General features: G+C 42.2%; 1 protein-coding gene across 2 annotated transcripts; it reads left to right on the top strand.

Annotated features, from left to right (window-relative positions):
- Nucleotides 1-1886: 1886 nt before the first annotated feature.
- znf513a (zinc finger protein 513a) lies at nucleotides 1887-14373 on the top strand. 2 transcript variants are annotated; one of them, XM_080490624.1, is made up of 5 exons: nucleotides 1887-2117; nucleotides 3464-3573; nucleotides 4610-4744; nucleotides 10280-11050; nucleotides 11777-14373. In XM_080490624.1, exons 2-5 carry the CDS (start codon nucleotides 3534-3536, stop codon nucleotides 12763-12765), a joined length of 1935 nt encoding a protein of 644 aa, XP_080346750.1. In that variant the 5' UTR covers nucleotides 1887-2117; nucleotides 3464-3533; the 3' UTR covers nucleotides 12766-14373. The 2 variants fall into 2 exon arrangements, with proteins under 2 accessions (XP_080346750.1, XP_080346751.1); XM_080490625.1 differs by lacking the exons at nucleotides 1887-2117; nucleotides 4610-4744.
- The last annotated feature ends 20 nt before the right edge of the window (nucleotides 14374-14393 follow it).

Below are 14393 nucleotides of genomic sequence, written 5' to 3'. Positions count from 1 at the left end.
GCCCACTGCGTCCCAGAAACATAATGGGCTGCTGTGAAAGAGAATAAACAATGTATGATTTGAAAAAAAAAACTAAAACAAACTGCTACACTTAGAGTTTGTATTTATCCACAATTTAAGCATTATAAATTAGATTTTGGTACCTTTCAGATATTTTTTTCTACATTTCTTTATGAGATGAGATATTTCTGTAATAGTGATAGCGCAGGTAAAGGGTTAGGTTATGGGGATACCATGCAAAAGAGTTGAGAGGTTAACAACAAAATGTAATATACACAGTAAAACATATACAAACCAAAGAAAAATGATAGTACAAAATATATGATATGTAAAAGGATAACATCATAAATAAACAAGACAGAATGAGATACTCTAATGTCAATTGTTGTCTTCAAAGCAGTAGTAAACACACAAAATGTGTATTACACTATTGGGGATTGTGCATGGTAATAACTGTTTATAACCTGTTTTTTCTCTCATGGGATTGAGATTTTATACAGCTTAACAGACACAATGTGACAGAAGTTCTTCATAACGTCTTCATTTCTAGTACTACAGACCTAAAAACTACAACTCCAGAGAAACAGAGAGAGGAAATTGTTTTGGGAACCGGAAGCACCGAAGAGGACAGTCAAGATTCTTCCCGCCAACAGCGAGAACACATCCGGTGTACGCACCGGGCCTTCAGAATAAAACAAAACAGCTTCGTTGTTCACAATATTGCTTTTGAATCATTGCGAACACCAAGATAAAGCAAAACTATCTTCCACTATATATACAAAATAAAGCTTGAAACGTGTTTATCTTATATTCTATTTACTTTTGGCCAAAGAAACGCAGTAAATGTCCTTGTACGATGAACTAAAATGTTAGTGTGACACATGAAAATAGAAAAGTTTTGACAAAGCCCTAAACTAGGTAATTCTCTTCATTTGTCATGAGGTTTTACGCAAACTCAACACAGAAAGGCCTGGCTGGTAGTTGAACCTAAATCTTGTTTCTGTGAGGCGAGAGCATTAACCACTGCTTCATGTTGTTTACCTGAAGTTAAATGTTTAGTTGAAACATGTTAAGACCTGGTTAATGGATGTCAGCCCAACAAGAAAAAATGGATAGAAGCCATCGCTATTAGGAGCAAAAGACTGTTTTCTTCATTACTTCTATTAGTACTTTTATTTTCTGTCCTGAATCATTCCTGCTTCATTCTGTTCGGTAAAGATGGCCCAACCCGGGTCTCCTTTAAATATAAACTACAACTTTGCTTGCAAGACCTTTGCTTTAATTTTGTGTTTCCTTATTCTGTTACACGATATTGTTTGGATAAATTCTGACCACTCATCATAAACATATCATAAAGATTAATATGTATTGCATTATGAAGTATTTTGGTATTTACAGATATGCAAGAGAAGATTTCCTGTTTCAATGCCTTTGCACAACAAATAGACTTGAAGTTCAATGAGATGCAGACAGAAGTCATGATGCCTAATGAAGTTGTCCACCTTCCATACGAAACACCTCAGAAGGATCCATTGCATTTTATGGTCCGAGACTATCTCCAAACAATAATTTCTCGAAGACAGCGGAGATGGATCTGACAGGTTAGAAGGAAGAAGCAGGGCAGCATCATCAGCACAGCAATACATCACCATGGCATCGGACTGTGGATGGAGAACAAAAACCCTCAAACACACCTGGGTAACCATTCAGAAACTAGAACAGATGATGTTTGTGTGTGTGTGTGTGTGTGTGTGTGTGTGTGTGTGTGTGTGTGTGTGTGTGTGTGTGTGTGTGTGTGTGTGTGTGTGTGTGTGTGTGTGTGCGTGTGCGTGTGTGTGTGTGTGAATTCCAAGTTTGCCTACCGCCGGGCCGCTTTTGTTTTGAAGGGTGTAAGCCGGAAGTGCTCCGGTCGCCGTTTGCTGCTGGATCACAGGCGAATCTGAAAATCAATTAAGTTATGAAAAATACCATTAATTGCCTTTCTTTGTCGCCGCTGCTCATGAAGAAATGGCGGATCTCCAGGCGTTGGACGTTTGAGGGCAAACGCTTCGCACCTAATGGCGCTCACACCGACGATAGAGGCCATAAAAGACGGCGCCAATATTTCCGTTTTGTAGGTGAGTTAGCTCGACGGCTAACCAGAGAAGCTAATCCAGCTGAGCGTTTTAACGTGTTTAGACGAAGATGTCAGTCATGGCGACGTGCTCACGATTAGACACACGAATATGGGCGCAGTGGCATCGTTTTCCCAAACACCTCCGACGTTTTCGCTGTGTAATGACGATAGCTCGCTGTGTGCAGGCGGGTTCCAGTGTAATTTCGACCAAGGCTCGCTTGGTTCCTCTGTGATCTCAGTCGAGAAGCTAACGCCTTTAGCCGCGTTGCTAAAGCAGCCTAATGGCTTTTGTTTACAGTGGGTCGAATCCAGATGATACACATGTGTCCGCCAGCGTGGCTGCCGCCCCGGGAGGCTATTTCCAGCTATTATAGTCCAACGAACTGTTTTTCTAGACGGGGTTACATGGAAACTGCTGTGATTTTGGACATAATTACACTGCAGTAAAGCAGTGTTTCACATTCATGTCCACACAGGCCTTAATAGCAGCTGGAGAAAGTGCTGCAGTAATTAGTGACTGATGTACCTCCTTCATTTGTGTCTGATCTCAGCCACTATTTGTTCTAATCAAATCTGCATTGCTTACTTGATCTATGTCTGTCATGACGGATTTTTGTGAAACATGTCTGTGTTGGTGTGTATTTTGATTATGCAAATGTGATTACTGCAGCTCTTTTACCTCTAGGTACACGCTATGAGCTTGTACTACATATTTATAGAGCCAGTCGTTGCACAAAATGCCCAGAAACACGTCACCAGCACGTATATTATAAGCCAAACAAATGCACCATAACTTTTAAGTTTTGTCTCAGTTTGCTGACATCCTTTTGTACATTCATAGATGTTCTGCTACCAATCATTCCACCAAATACACGATTCATTGTGAACAATTCCAACAGCTCTTCTTGTGACAAATTCGAGAGGTTTTAGTTTCACTAAATGCTTGGGTCTTAAATCTGTTCCTTGTTGAGGTGGGTGGCATTATATTTAGAAATGTTTTGAATGAAAACTCTGAAATGAATCAATGGTTGAATTTTGTGAAATCTCATATGACCGTGTAATAGGTGGATTTAGCATGCAACTTATATTATACAGCACTTTAAAAAGACCACAGTGAACCAAAGGCGCTGTTTAAAAAGAATATGATGTAAAAATGCACAGTTTACATAAAGTAGATAAAAACGTGGCTTTATAAAAGGAAGTAAAAGGATGAGTAACACCGCACAGAACAAGTCAGAAGCTCACATTTTGTTGAAGGCCAAAGAGAAACGGTTGTTTTCAACACTGGATCACATTCCGATCTCCCTGATAAAGTGTGTCTGCCTTCTTCAAATGTCTCCTCAACAGATGAGAATGAGCTGATGGTTGTGGAAGTCTGCAAGAAGACATTTCAGAAAAAAGAGCGGCGGACTGGAAGATGCCAAGAAAAAAACAGCAGAATCCACAGCCAGTAAAGTGTACGTATTCACAAATTTAATCAAGCACCCCTCAATTTAAACACACACCCTCGGCTAAATGTGGCCGGAGTATTTTCTGAGTAAATCTCATGTCAGGACTGTAGCCCTGCGCTTCACATGTGTCCACTCACATCTGGACAACAGGCAGAGCCACTTTAAAAGTAAAGATCACACTGACTAACAGCGCTTGAAACTAGTGATGCAGTTCAGTTTGAAGTCACGGTTTAATATAGTTAGAGAAGCATGTGGATTCTAGAAGCTGCTTCTAAAATTCACAAGACTGCTGATGGTGATCTTTGTAATCAAAAATGTGTTTTTGTTGTTTGTTTTAAATCTGTACAATAGTGTAACATTCATCATACATCAGCTTTTACTGTTTCTGACTTAACAACTAATATTTCTATTAACATAACCAGCATGTCTTTGTTTTTTATATATATCTATTGGCAATCTAATTTTAATATCTAACTGTGTGAAGGAGAAACTCTCATCACAGTGTGAAGCCAATCTTGTGCTATTCCTAAAATGACCAGTAGATGGTAGCATGGTGCTTTTACCCAAAGAGGAGCTGATGAGTCTGATGTCCTTGATTTGGCCTCAGTGTAGTTTTCTAAAGAGTGACAGCTGTGTGATAGTTCTTTTGGGGGGGATGGGTGGGGGTGTCATCAGACTTGAGGAGCCGAGTTACAATTTCAGGCGTCATTAGCTGTAAACTGCAGCGAACGCACTCCATCTGTCAGCTGCTCATTGTTCTGTTTACAAATGTAGGACTGCAAATGAAGTTTTTAGTACCTGAACTACCATTAATACCACTTTGCAGACGGCCCACGGCTTTATTGTCATTAATGTAAACATTTGTTAAGCCAAGCTGCATGTTGGTAATGTTTTCAAAGCAGACACTCGCGCCGATCATTTGGGATGACGACATTCTGGGGCCCACTGAAGATTTCAATCAAATATGATCATTTCTGAATAGTTAAAAAAAAGAAAAAAAAGTGATTTTAACTGTCAAATGTTTGATTCTGTTTGACTGTAGTGGATTCTGAAGATGGTATAACCAGTGAAACTCCAGGAAACCTTCCCTTAGACACAGACTTCCTGCTAGGACAAGACCTTGACTTTGGTGATTCTGATCATGACCACAAGATTCTAGGACTGGAAAAGTTCTCAGGTTTGTAATCCAAATTTTTGATTGCTGATTGGCGACCGTTAAACTCCCTCAGATTTGGTCCTGGTGGATCCTGTGATACTTGTGATTTCTAGAGTAATGGCAAATAGAAGAAATGAGGAACTTCTTTTGTTTTAATGACTCTGGCAGTCAAAGCCTCCAGCTGATTACCTGCAGCATCTCACTTAATATGCTTTATGTCGCTGATCTTTCTTGTTTACACTCCCAACTAATCTGCACGCAAACACAGCCCATCAATACAATGGTTAGTTTTCTAGTTTTAGATTAATTTACAAATACAGAGGACTCAGGGAGGTTTAACTGCTCCATAACATATGTGGGCAGTCTGAATGTGGACACGTTAAGAAGAATGAATACTGGATAATAAGATGGTGCCTCAGCCAACTAAACGGTAGCAGAGCAGTTAAACACTCGCATAAAAGATCAACTTTACGAGCTTCCTCCTTAAGCTGTCTCGATGTCGTTCTCATAGTGCATTTATATTGCTGCCTTTACTCCTTCGAATAGAAAAGCTGCTGCTGGGATTCACACAGGCTGAGACACTCGGTCCTCCACTAACAACCTTTTTTAACTTGATGTTTGCTTCATCATGCTTCATATTCTCCTGGGACTTGATAGTTTATAACATAGAGTTCCAACGCCTGTCCATACAAATGTCTGTGTACTCGCCACTGTTAATGTTTATAGCTTATGGATCTCTGCTCAAGTGTGTGTGGTTTCATTACAAAAACAAACAGCACCCACAAGTGGCCCAACATGAAAACTACATTGGCTTCGAAAACTTTGCAGTGTAAATGTGGAACATTTCAGAGGACTAACAGGGTGCGGTGTCATGTTGCCGTGGCGACAAGGGGAGCGTCACAGTCATTATGATAGTCAGCTCCTCACAGTTAGAGGTCACAGGTTAAAACTGTATTCATTCTATCTGTGGATGTTTCTGGTCCACATATGAGAGGGGCAATGCAGCTACATTCTGCTCTCATCATGGCCCCTCCTTTGTTTCCCCTCTAACGACCCGATCAGCACTCAAGTCAAGGTGAAGGCCGAGTGTTCCATCACCAGGAACCAATTAAACAATATAACGGGATAATAGTGGGGCTCCAAAAGAGTGAAATTGTGCCTGATTCATGCTGGACTGAGGACCTGCACTGGGTCTGGGGGACAGTTTCTCATGCATGTCTGTTCAACGCATGTCTATGAATGCTCACATGCATGCCTAACCCGACCAAGCAACTTCTACTGGGGCTCTTCTTGGGATCTCCACTGGGGGGCGCTAAATCCCTTTCTCGATTCTCAAGCTTTCACACATTGGTGATGTGTGTTGTGTCCCGGGTGTCTCCTGCATCAGCATACCTTTATGGATTATGTGCAATTGTCTTTTTGTATCTGTGTGTATTATTCCTGCGTCCTGCACTGTCCCATCTTCAATCGTTTTGTCCTTTTTGCATACTAATTAAAAAGAAGTCATGAAGAATAAGCTCTGAATGCAGAGTTCTAGAAGATTTGGGCTTTCTGAGTATGGCAATTCATTGTGTTTGATTTGTCTGCTTGACAACACAGTATTTGACATTTTGAAGTACTATGAGTTATTTCCAAACACAGCTGGTGACACGTGCCATTGACGTTAAGACTGTAATGTTTTGATAATAATCGCTGCGCGTTAGGTGTGTCACGTTTTCAAAAATCATGTGCAAACAAATTGATAATATTCCATTATTTCATTCGGTTAAGTTTGAATCCCTACCTCTAAATACCACAAGGCTTCTTGGCTAATTTCACCTTTAGTTGTTAGAAATGCACATCGTTCAAGCTCCAGCACTTTTTAAAAAAAAAGTTACAAGCATAGAAATACAAAACGGCACCAAAATATTGCATAGTGAATATCAAATGTATATTTTTGTAAAGATAGCTAGTTCCTTTCCCATCAGAATGTTTTAGATATTGAGAACATCACTTTGATGATAAACGTCATTGCTACAAAACATTTTATGGTTAAATTTCACCCCAATACGTCTGTTTCCCAATTTGTTTCCTCACACTAAAGATTTTGCCAACTTTTGAAAATATAGTTTAATTTCATAAAACATGAAGATAATGGGGTAGACCAAAGCTTCAGGCCCCATTTAAATGACGTTTTAGGTGAAAATGCATCATTTTTGTTTCAGAAAAGATACGCGCTGACATGGCAATGTTTTGAAAAACGATGGCAGAAACACTAAAAACAATGTAGTGAGCATGCCAGGCCATGGGTTGGTGCTGTTTGTTTTTATAATGACACCAAACACATGCATGCGGAGAACAAAATGCAATAAACATTAATAATGGAAGTACACAGAGATTCGTACGGACAGACGAAGTTAGATTGTTATCACGGTGACTAAAACTACAAAACTACCAAGTCCCAGGAGGATCTGGACTGGGAGTCCTGACACTCTGGAGGAAAACATTGTTGTTATTATCCATCTACTGAGCATGTGCAGGAGAACTATTTACTACTGCGCTGGTGCACATGGGCACTAGCACCTTTTCATAATAGTTGCATTTTCCCCAGTTTTGGAGTCGGAGCGTTTTCGAAACAAATCCACTAGTTGCCTACATGCTACAACCTTTTCTTCCATTTCCATATAAATACACACCATTTAAAAAAAAAAAAAGAAAAAAATTATTCATTTTCACTTAAAAAGTTGTGAAAAGGGTCCTATACTGTGTGTATCCAAAAACTATATATATCATAAATACTAACATAAGTTTTTATATTATATGATATAAAAAGAACAGAGTGGACAAGTTAAGCTTGACAACATCGGAGCGTGAAAATGAGGAAAAATAAGAATGAATACTTATTAGCCCAAACAAGATTCAAGATGTTAATGATGATCAACAAAATTCACCAAAGTGACTCACAGAAATCTTATGATGATTATACTTTGAAGCCAAACAGAATACATAGAACGTTGTTTTGCTTTACTTAATTACCTACTAAACGGACTAAAGTCGGCAGAGGAGCACGTATTATGCACAAAGTGTATAAAATAAAAACACGAGGAGCTTCAAATCTTACTAATATCCAGGTAATATTCTCATTTAAAATAAAACACCAGAAGTTTTTATATTTGCAGTAATGGTTATGGAGACAACTTGAGTTTGATGAGGACTGAAAAACTGCTGGATAAACTTGATGAGACCTAGAAGTAGATGTCAAAAGCCTCTCGGTGACCTCAGGAGTAAGGTCTGTATGTTTTGCGGAGCGTCAGTGTAAGGCGATAGGCTGTTCGGGCACATTCACTTGTCTTCCAGTGTGTGCGCTTCGAGTTGCATGACGTTTGTCTTCCTGTTTGTGTTGCAGAACCTCTGCGCAAGTACATTCACAGACGGCACGGACCACATATGGCAAATGTGTCTATTGATTATGCAATAAAGGAAATGGGAAGATCACACAGCTCGGTCATTACAGTACATTTTGAATTCACTCCCGCTGTTTGAACATTAGTCTGGTGAAGTGATGGTTTTATTATAAAAGTATGTCGGATACTTCCAATATAATATATTTGTGTCTTTGATGTGTATATATATATGTATTTTTTGTTTTTTCTTAAGTCTGAGGTTTCCTCCGTGAGTCTGTGGTGTAGCCTCGCTCTCCGCAGCAGTAAGAGAGATTGAAGCAGCAGCTCATATTTCCCAGCACGGCTCTTTGTCAGACGGAGTGATCTGAAAAATGGAAAAGTAGAGAAAGGAACTGAGACACCATTATTATATAAGGGTCATAAAAATAGGACCATTATCATCAAGGACACCATTATAAGAGGGCATTTATTCATCATCATCATCATCATCATCATCATCTGCAGCCTGCCTCTGCTCCCACTATCCCACTGCCATTACACCCCCCCATCATCATCATCATCATCATCATCATCATCATCATCATCATCATCAGCTACCCTCATCATCATCATCATCAGCAACCCTCATCATCATCATCATTATCATCATCATCAGAAGCAGCAGCAGCCTCACCATTATAGTCATCATCATCATCATTAGGCTTGGTAATCATCCACGGGGCAGGATAAAAGGCCAGTCTCTGCTCTCGCCCTCCTCACACCACACCTCAGCATCCAGGAGCGGAGCACCTCTCTCTCCCGGCTCCTTCACTTTCTCAAGCCCCAACTGAAGCCAGACAGTCTTGAAGCTTTTCTTCTGCACCTTCTGTGGAAAGTATCTTGAAATCCAGACAGCTCATAAGACATCTGGCCAAACTGGCAGCGTTGTGAGTATCAAATGTTGCACTTTGTTTGGAAAATCTTAGCTTTTTTTTTCCAGGTGAAGTAAAGTTACTAATTTTATGTTTGCCGGACAGTTTTGAGTTCAGATATTTTCTTCAAGTGTCTCAATGCAAGCTTGTGTTTTGGAGGCTTTAGTGAAGTGGAGTGTTGCAGAAGGGAGAAAGATTGTTGTGGGGGCATGCTGGAGTTTTGTGTGGCTGAGCTGAGTAATCAAGGCAGAGATGACTGTTTGCTCCATTTCCTCGTATTTCTCAGATTACTGTGCTTAGAGGTACTGCAACATAGATAATATCTGGGTTGTTTTTTTTTGGCTGGATAATATAAATAATTTGATCGCTATGCCACGTTTGGAATTTCAATATGACCCACAAGTATACATGGAATAAGGTCTCAGAACTCAGGAGATTCCCTGTTATTCTGCTTAAAAAGGTTTTTGAACACCTCAAAGCAACACACACACACACGACAGTCACACATAACATAACATAACATAAGGAGTAATTGATGCAGTAAATCTGATGAAGACTCGACTGAAAAGCAAAAATGCAGCATGTTGACTTTGACCCAAAGTTATCACCTTAAAGTCTGAACACACCCAGTAAATGAAAGTACTGCTGCCGCGAAGCTACTGTGGATAATCCAAAATAATAAAACATTTCTGTCCTCCCCGATTATGTTTAGGAAATCTTTCCTGTGTGAAGTGATCAGTGCAGCGGCAGGGTCGTCACTAAATGACATTTCTTCATTTCATTTTCAAAATGTTTACTTAAAGAGGCGAGAGTGATTCACCAAACACTCGTCAAAACAAACGGATTAAAAAAACTAAATAGGCCTATTACTACTGGGATCGCTGGATTTATTTTGATTACATGGGTGCAGAATTATTTTTCGATGTTACTGCTACGTAGGCACAAAGTTCCTTGTCTCGCCTTTGTTGTAGTTTTTGATTATTTTGTTTCTGGCAGTTCTGGCTTTGAGACATAAGATCTGCTGGATCCTCTCTGCAGTGACTGGATAGGAAGGTTAATGGGTTAACATTTGTAATTCTAAACTACATATAAATCATGATCGAAACAATTTTCCTCCTCACGTGAAATATAGTTCTAATTGGAATTACATCAGAAAAATAGATTTAAGTGTAACAGTATATTTCTTCTTGCAGTTCCATCCAGAACAATGTCGTATGTGCTGAGATTAAAAGGAAGTTTCATTGTTTGTTTCTCCTGCACAGAAGTAGCTGCTGAGATCGGTTTCTCTGTGTACCCTCTGGGTGATGAGGAGAGTTCTGCCTACAGCCAGCTCAGCATGGACAGTGAAGCGGACAACTCGCGCGGCGCCACAGACAACGGGAGGGAGAACGAGGCGCGATCGGCCCAGTCTGAACCCACGTTTCCCCCCTACCTGTCCTGCAGGGGCTGCGGACAGCTCCGAGACGAGCCCCTGGGACCCGGCATCGACCTGGTGGGGCCGTACTGCCTGAGGTGCTGCAAAGCCTCCAGGGAAGCCAAAAGCGCCGAGTTTTGCCCTCCGTTTGGGAGTATCGGCGGGATCCGCTCCAGTCCGCAGCTCGACTGCGACGGGGTGGGAGGCGAGATGAGCGACAAAGCTCAGACTCTTGACGACAAGTTGGCCAAACTGCACTCGTGCCACCTCTGCGGCTTCTCGTCCCGCTACGCCAACCACGTGAAGCGTCACATGAAGACGCACAACGGGGAGAAGCCCTACAACTGCCCCCTGTGCACCTACGCCTCCGCTCAGCTCGTGAACCTGCAGAGACACTTGCGCATTCACACGGGCGAAAAGCCGTACAAGTGCGACAGCTGCACGTTTGCCTGCAGTTCCCTCGGCAACCTCAAGAGGCATCAGCGCATGCACGTCCCGTCCGCGGGGCTGGGACACGACCCGATGCCGCGGCCCGCCGGTGGCCAGAGTCAGGCCAGCATGAAGAGGCATGCGAGCGGACAAAGACCTCCTGAGGAAGGGTCTGGAGCTCCAGCCAAAGGTAGCTTCATTTACATTTACATTATTTATTCAGTTATTGTCACTCTGTAAACAAACCTCTCGATAGTTTTGATCAGGGAAGTTCCCCCTGCGAGTATTACCTGACGTCATCGAGCAGCAACATCAGCAGCAGGTAGACTAGAGAGCAGGAGTGACGTCTGCAGTTATCAGATTCTTTATATTAGTGAGAATGAGAGAAGTAAGACCGACGGTAGATGATGATCTGCAAAATATCAAGAGGAGGAGAAAGATAGTTTATACAACACCAGCAACTTGATCGCGGAGACATTTGGAACGCTCATCAGTTTCACTGCTTAGTGGGATTTTACTCTGAGCGGCTCACACACTAGCAATACCACATGATTAAAGTATGACTGATACACTCATTATCAACATGCTGGAGGGTGTGGCGACACACAGGAAGCTCAGTCCCTCCGTCTGCTGCACACATAGACAGACGCGACACATTGCCCTATGTGCAGTAGCAGCCTGAAGCAGTGTGATGGAGGCGTGCGGAGCTTCAACGTAGTGATTTGTGGCAACGCACAGCCTGTGCAGATAGTTTGCATACAGAGTAAACAGCATTTAATAAGTATTTCAATCGGTACTCTGTATCGGCAAGTAGCTAAAGGTTTGTACTCGTCCTTTAAGAAAGTAAAATTGGTGCGTCCCTTAGTTGTGATCCGTCTTTCACTGCATATCTACTCACTCTTGTTGTACTGTGAAGTTTCAGAAGTGCCGAGGCCGCCGTCCAATCTCAGTTTGGGAGCCCAGAACAGCGACTACCTTTCAGCTTTTGATGGCATCAAGGGAGCGTCGCCACCCCCCATCCCAGCCTCCAATCCAGCTCCTAGCCACCACCCTCCACCGCCTCCGCCACCGCCGCCTCCACCTCCACCCGTACTGGAGACGACCGGCAGCAGCGGCAGCAGAGCGACCAGAGGGGGCGGAGCCGACGCCGCCCCACTCCCACCCTCACTTTTTCCCTACACCTGCCGACTCTGCGGCATCGTCCTGGAGGACGAGGACGGCACCTCGGCCCAGATCTGCGCCAAGTGCACCCTGGAGATGCTGACGAAGGACTCGTCTTCGTCCCCCAACAGCCCCGGCGAGCGCAGCGACAAGGTTTACACCTGCGCCGCCTGCCCCTTCCTCACACACTACCCCAACCACTTGGCGCGCCACATGAAAACTCACAGCGGCGAGAAGCCGTACAAGTGCCCGCAGTGCGACTACGCATCGGCGCACTTCGACAACCTCAAGCGCCACCACAGAGTGCACACGGGCGAGAAGCCTTACAAGTGCCACCTGTGCGACTACGCTTGCGGGAACTTGGCCAACCTCAAGCGGCACCAGCGCGTGCATTCGGGCGCCAAGCCCTTCCAGTGCGCCGTGTGCAGCTACAGCTGCAACCAGAGCATGAACCTGAAGCGGCACATGCTGCGGCACACCGGCGAGAAGCCGTACAAGTGTCAGGAGTGCGGCTACACCACCGGCCACTGGGACAACTACAAGAGGCACCAGAAGAAGCACGGCCTGGCCACCGACGGCTGGGTCAAAGTCCCCATGACCGGCCACAACGACGAGCAGGGCGCGAGGAAGCGGATCGAAGCCGGCGGTCAGACTAACAGAAAGGAGGCGGGGGTCGATATGCAGTATATGCCACGGGAAGGAGGTCAGACAATACACTCGTGCTACAAACTTGAGATTGTATAAAAAAAAACACAAAAAAACTCAGCAAATCTAAGCTACCAGCAACTTGTTCTTTACTTTCTACAGAGCCTTTATATCTCTCTGTACGTGTCAGTCGTTCAGTGTTTTGTCAGATGTCCTCTGAGGCTGCTACTCGTTTATTTGTAGAATATCGCACAATAGATTAAAAAAAAAATCCTCTTTAGAATTCTTTGATGCCTTTTGGGAAGAAGGGAAGTGGGGGTGGGGGGTTTGTTTCTGTCTTCTCCTGTATGTTTTTGTGTCAAAACTCCTTTCACTGTTTCCTGTGTCTTCACTCATGCTTTGTCAAATAGCACGTCTCCCTCTGAAACTACTGGACACATCTGGACACCCGCCAAATGATACTTGTCACATCAATCTGGTGCACATATTTGCCTGTATAATTGCTGCACTGTGTCGTTTTAAATGCTCATTGGTCACGTTGTCAAATGCAAAAACTATAAATTGAATTCTATTTATATCGTCCTGCGATGGATAAAGAGGTGGGATGGCTCGGTAGATACTTTTCACTTTGAATGTAATAAATTTCCTTTGGTTCGACCTGTTGGGTCATTTTAATTTGGAAACTGACTTCAAACTTACCTTCATTCTACACAGTGCAGCTTTGTCGTTTGTTTCTGGGTCCTTTGGTATCGGCATGCCTTCACAACACCGTAATAATCAAAGTACTATCTCATAGTACTGGAATGCTCTTCGACTAAAATATATTCAGATTTTGGGTTGCATCATTATCACTGAACAACTTCTTAACTTTTTTTTTTTTTTTACTCCAAGGTCATTTTGTCTAATCCCTCAGGATTTTTACAATATATTTAACATAGTTATATCAACAATAAAAATGCATGCAAAACCATTTAGAATTTTCAGTCTTGACGTAGTATAAAAGCACAATAACAGAATTCATATGACAGCAAAATATTTATTTATTTTGGAGTAACATCTAACAACATGTCGCACACAGAACACCCCCAAACTTGAGCTTGCTACTTACGAATAATTAAAATCCTATTTTATGCCATGATTTAAAAAAAAAAAAAGTAGCAAAACCTAATTTTTAGATGGGAAATAAAAGAAAATATCTTTCTCCATTTAAAAAAAAAAAAAAAAAGTCTAAATCCAGTTTTCCTAGCTTTGTTTTCACCTTCTCCCTTTTGAATACCGTTTCCATTTACTGTGAGATTAGACCATATGTGTTGTTTATTTTTACCTTTAAAAAAAAACGTGACATTAAGTCGGCATGTGCGTCTGTAATAGTTGTCTTATTTTTCTAACGTGGCTATATTACACTGCTTAGGAGGGCATACTGTAATATGTAGAAAACCCTTTTTTTATTTTGAATGTGTGGCGTGTCATTTCGTTGTCATGGGAAAAATAAGAACTGTGATTTAAATGGACTCTTTGTGAATGACTTATTATATGCAAGCGAGATATTTTTCCAGGTTTGCCAACTTGCTGTAACACGACGGAGCATCGAACCCATAGATTAGTACCGGCATCTCGCAAGTGGCCATTTGTGTCTTTTATGCAGTGTCTCATAAAATGCCTTAAAGTGAGGATTTTGAAATAAACACATGTAATTTGTTTCATTCAGCGGATGTCACGGTGTTTTC

Source organism: Lipophrys pholis (genome assembly GCF_963383615.2).
Source record: "Lipophrys pholis genome assembly, chromosome: 21".
Lineage (NCBI taxonomy): Eukaryota > Metazoa > Chordata > Actinopteri > Blenniiformes > Blenniidae > Lipophrys > Lipophrys pholis.
The sequence above is the reverse complement of the archived record's forward strand: the minus strand, read 5'-3'. Positions and strand labels throughout refer to the sequence as shown.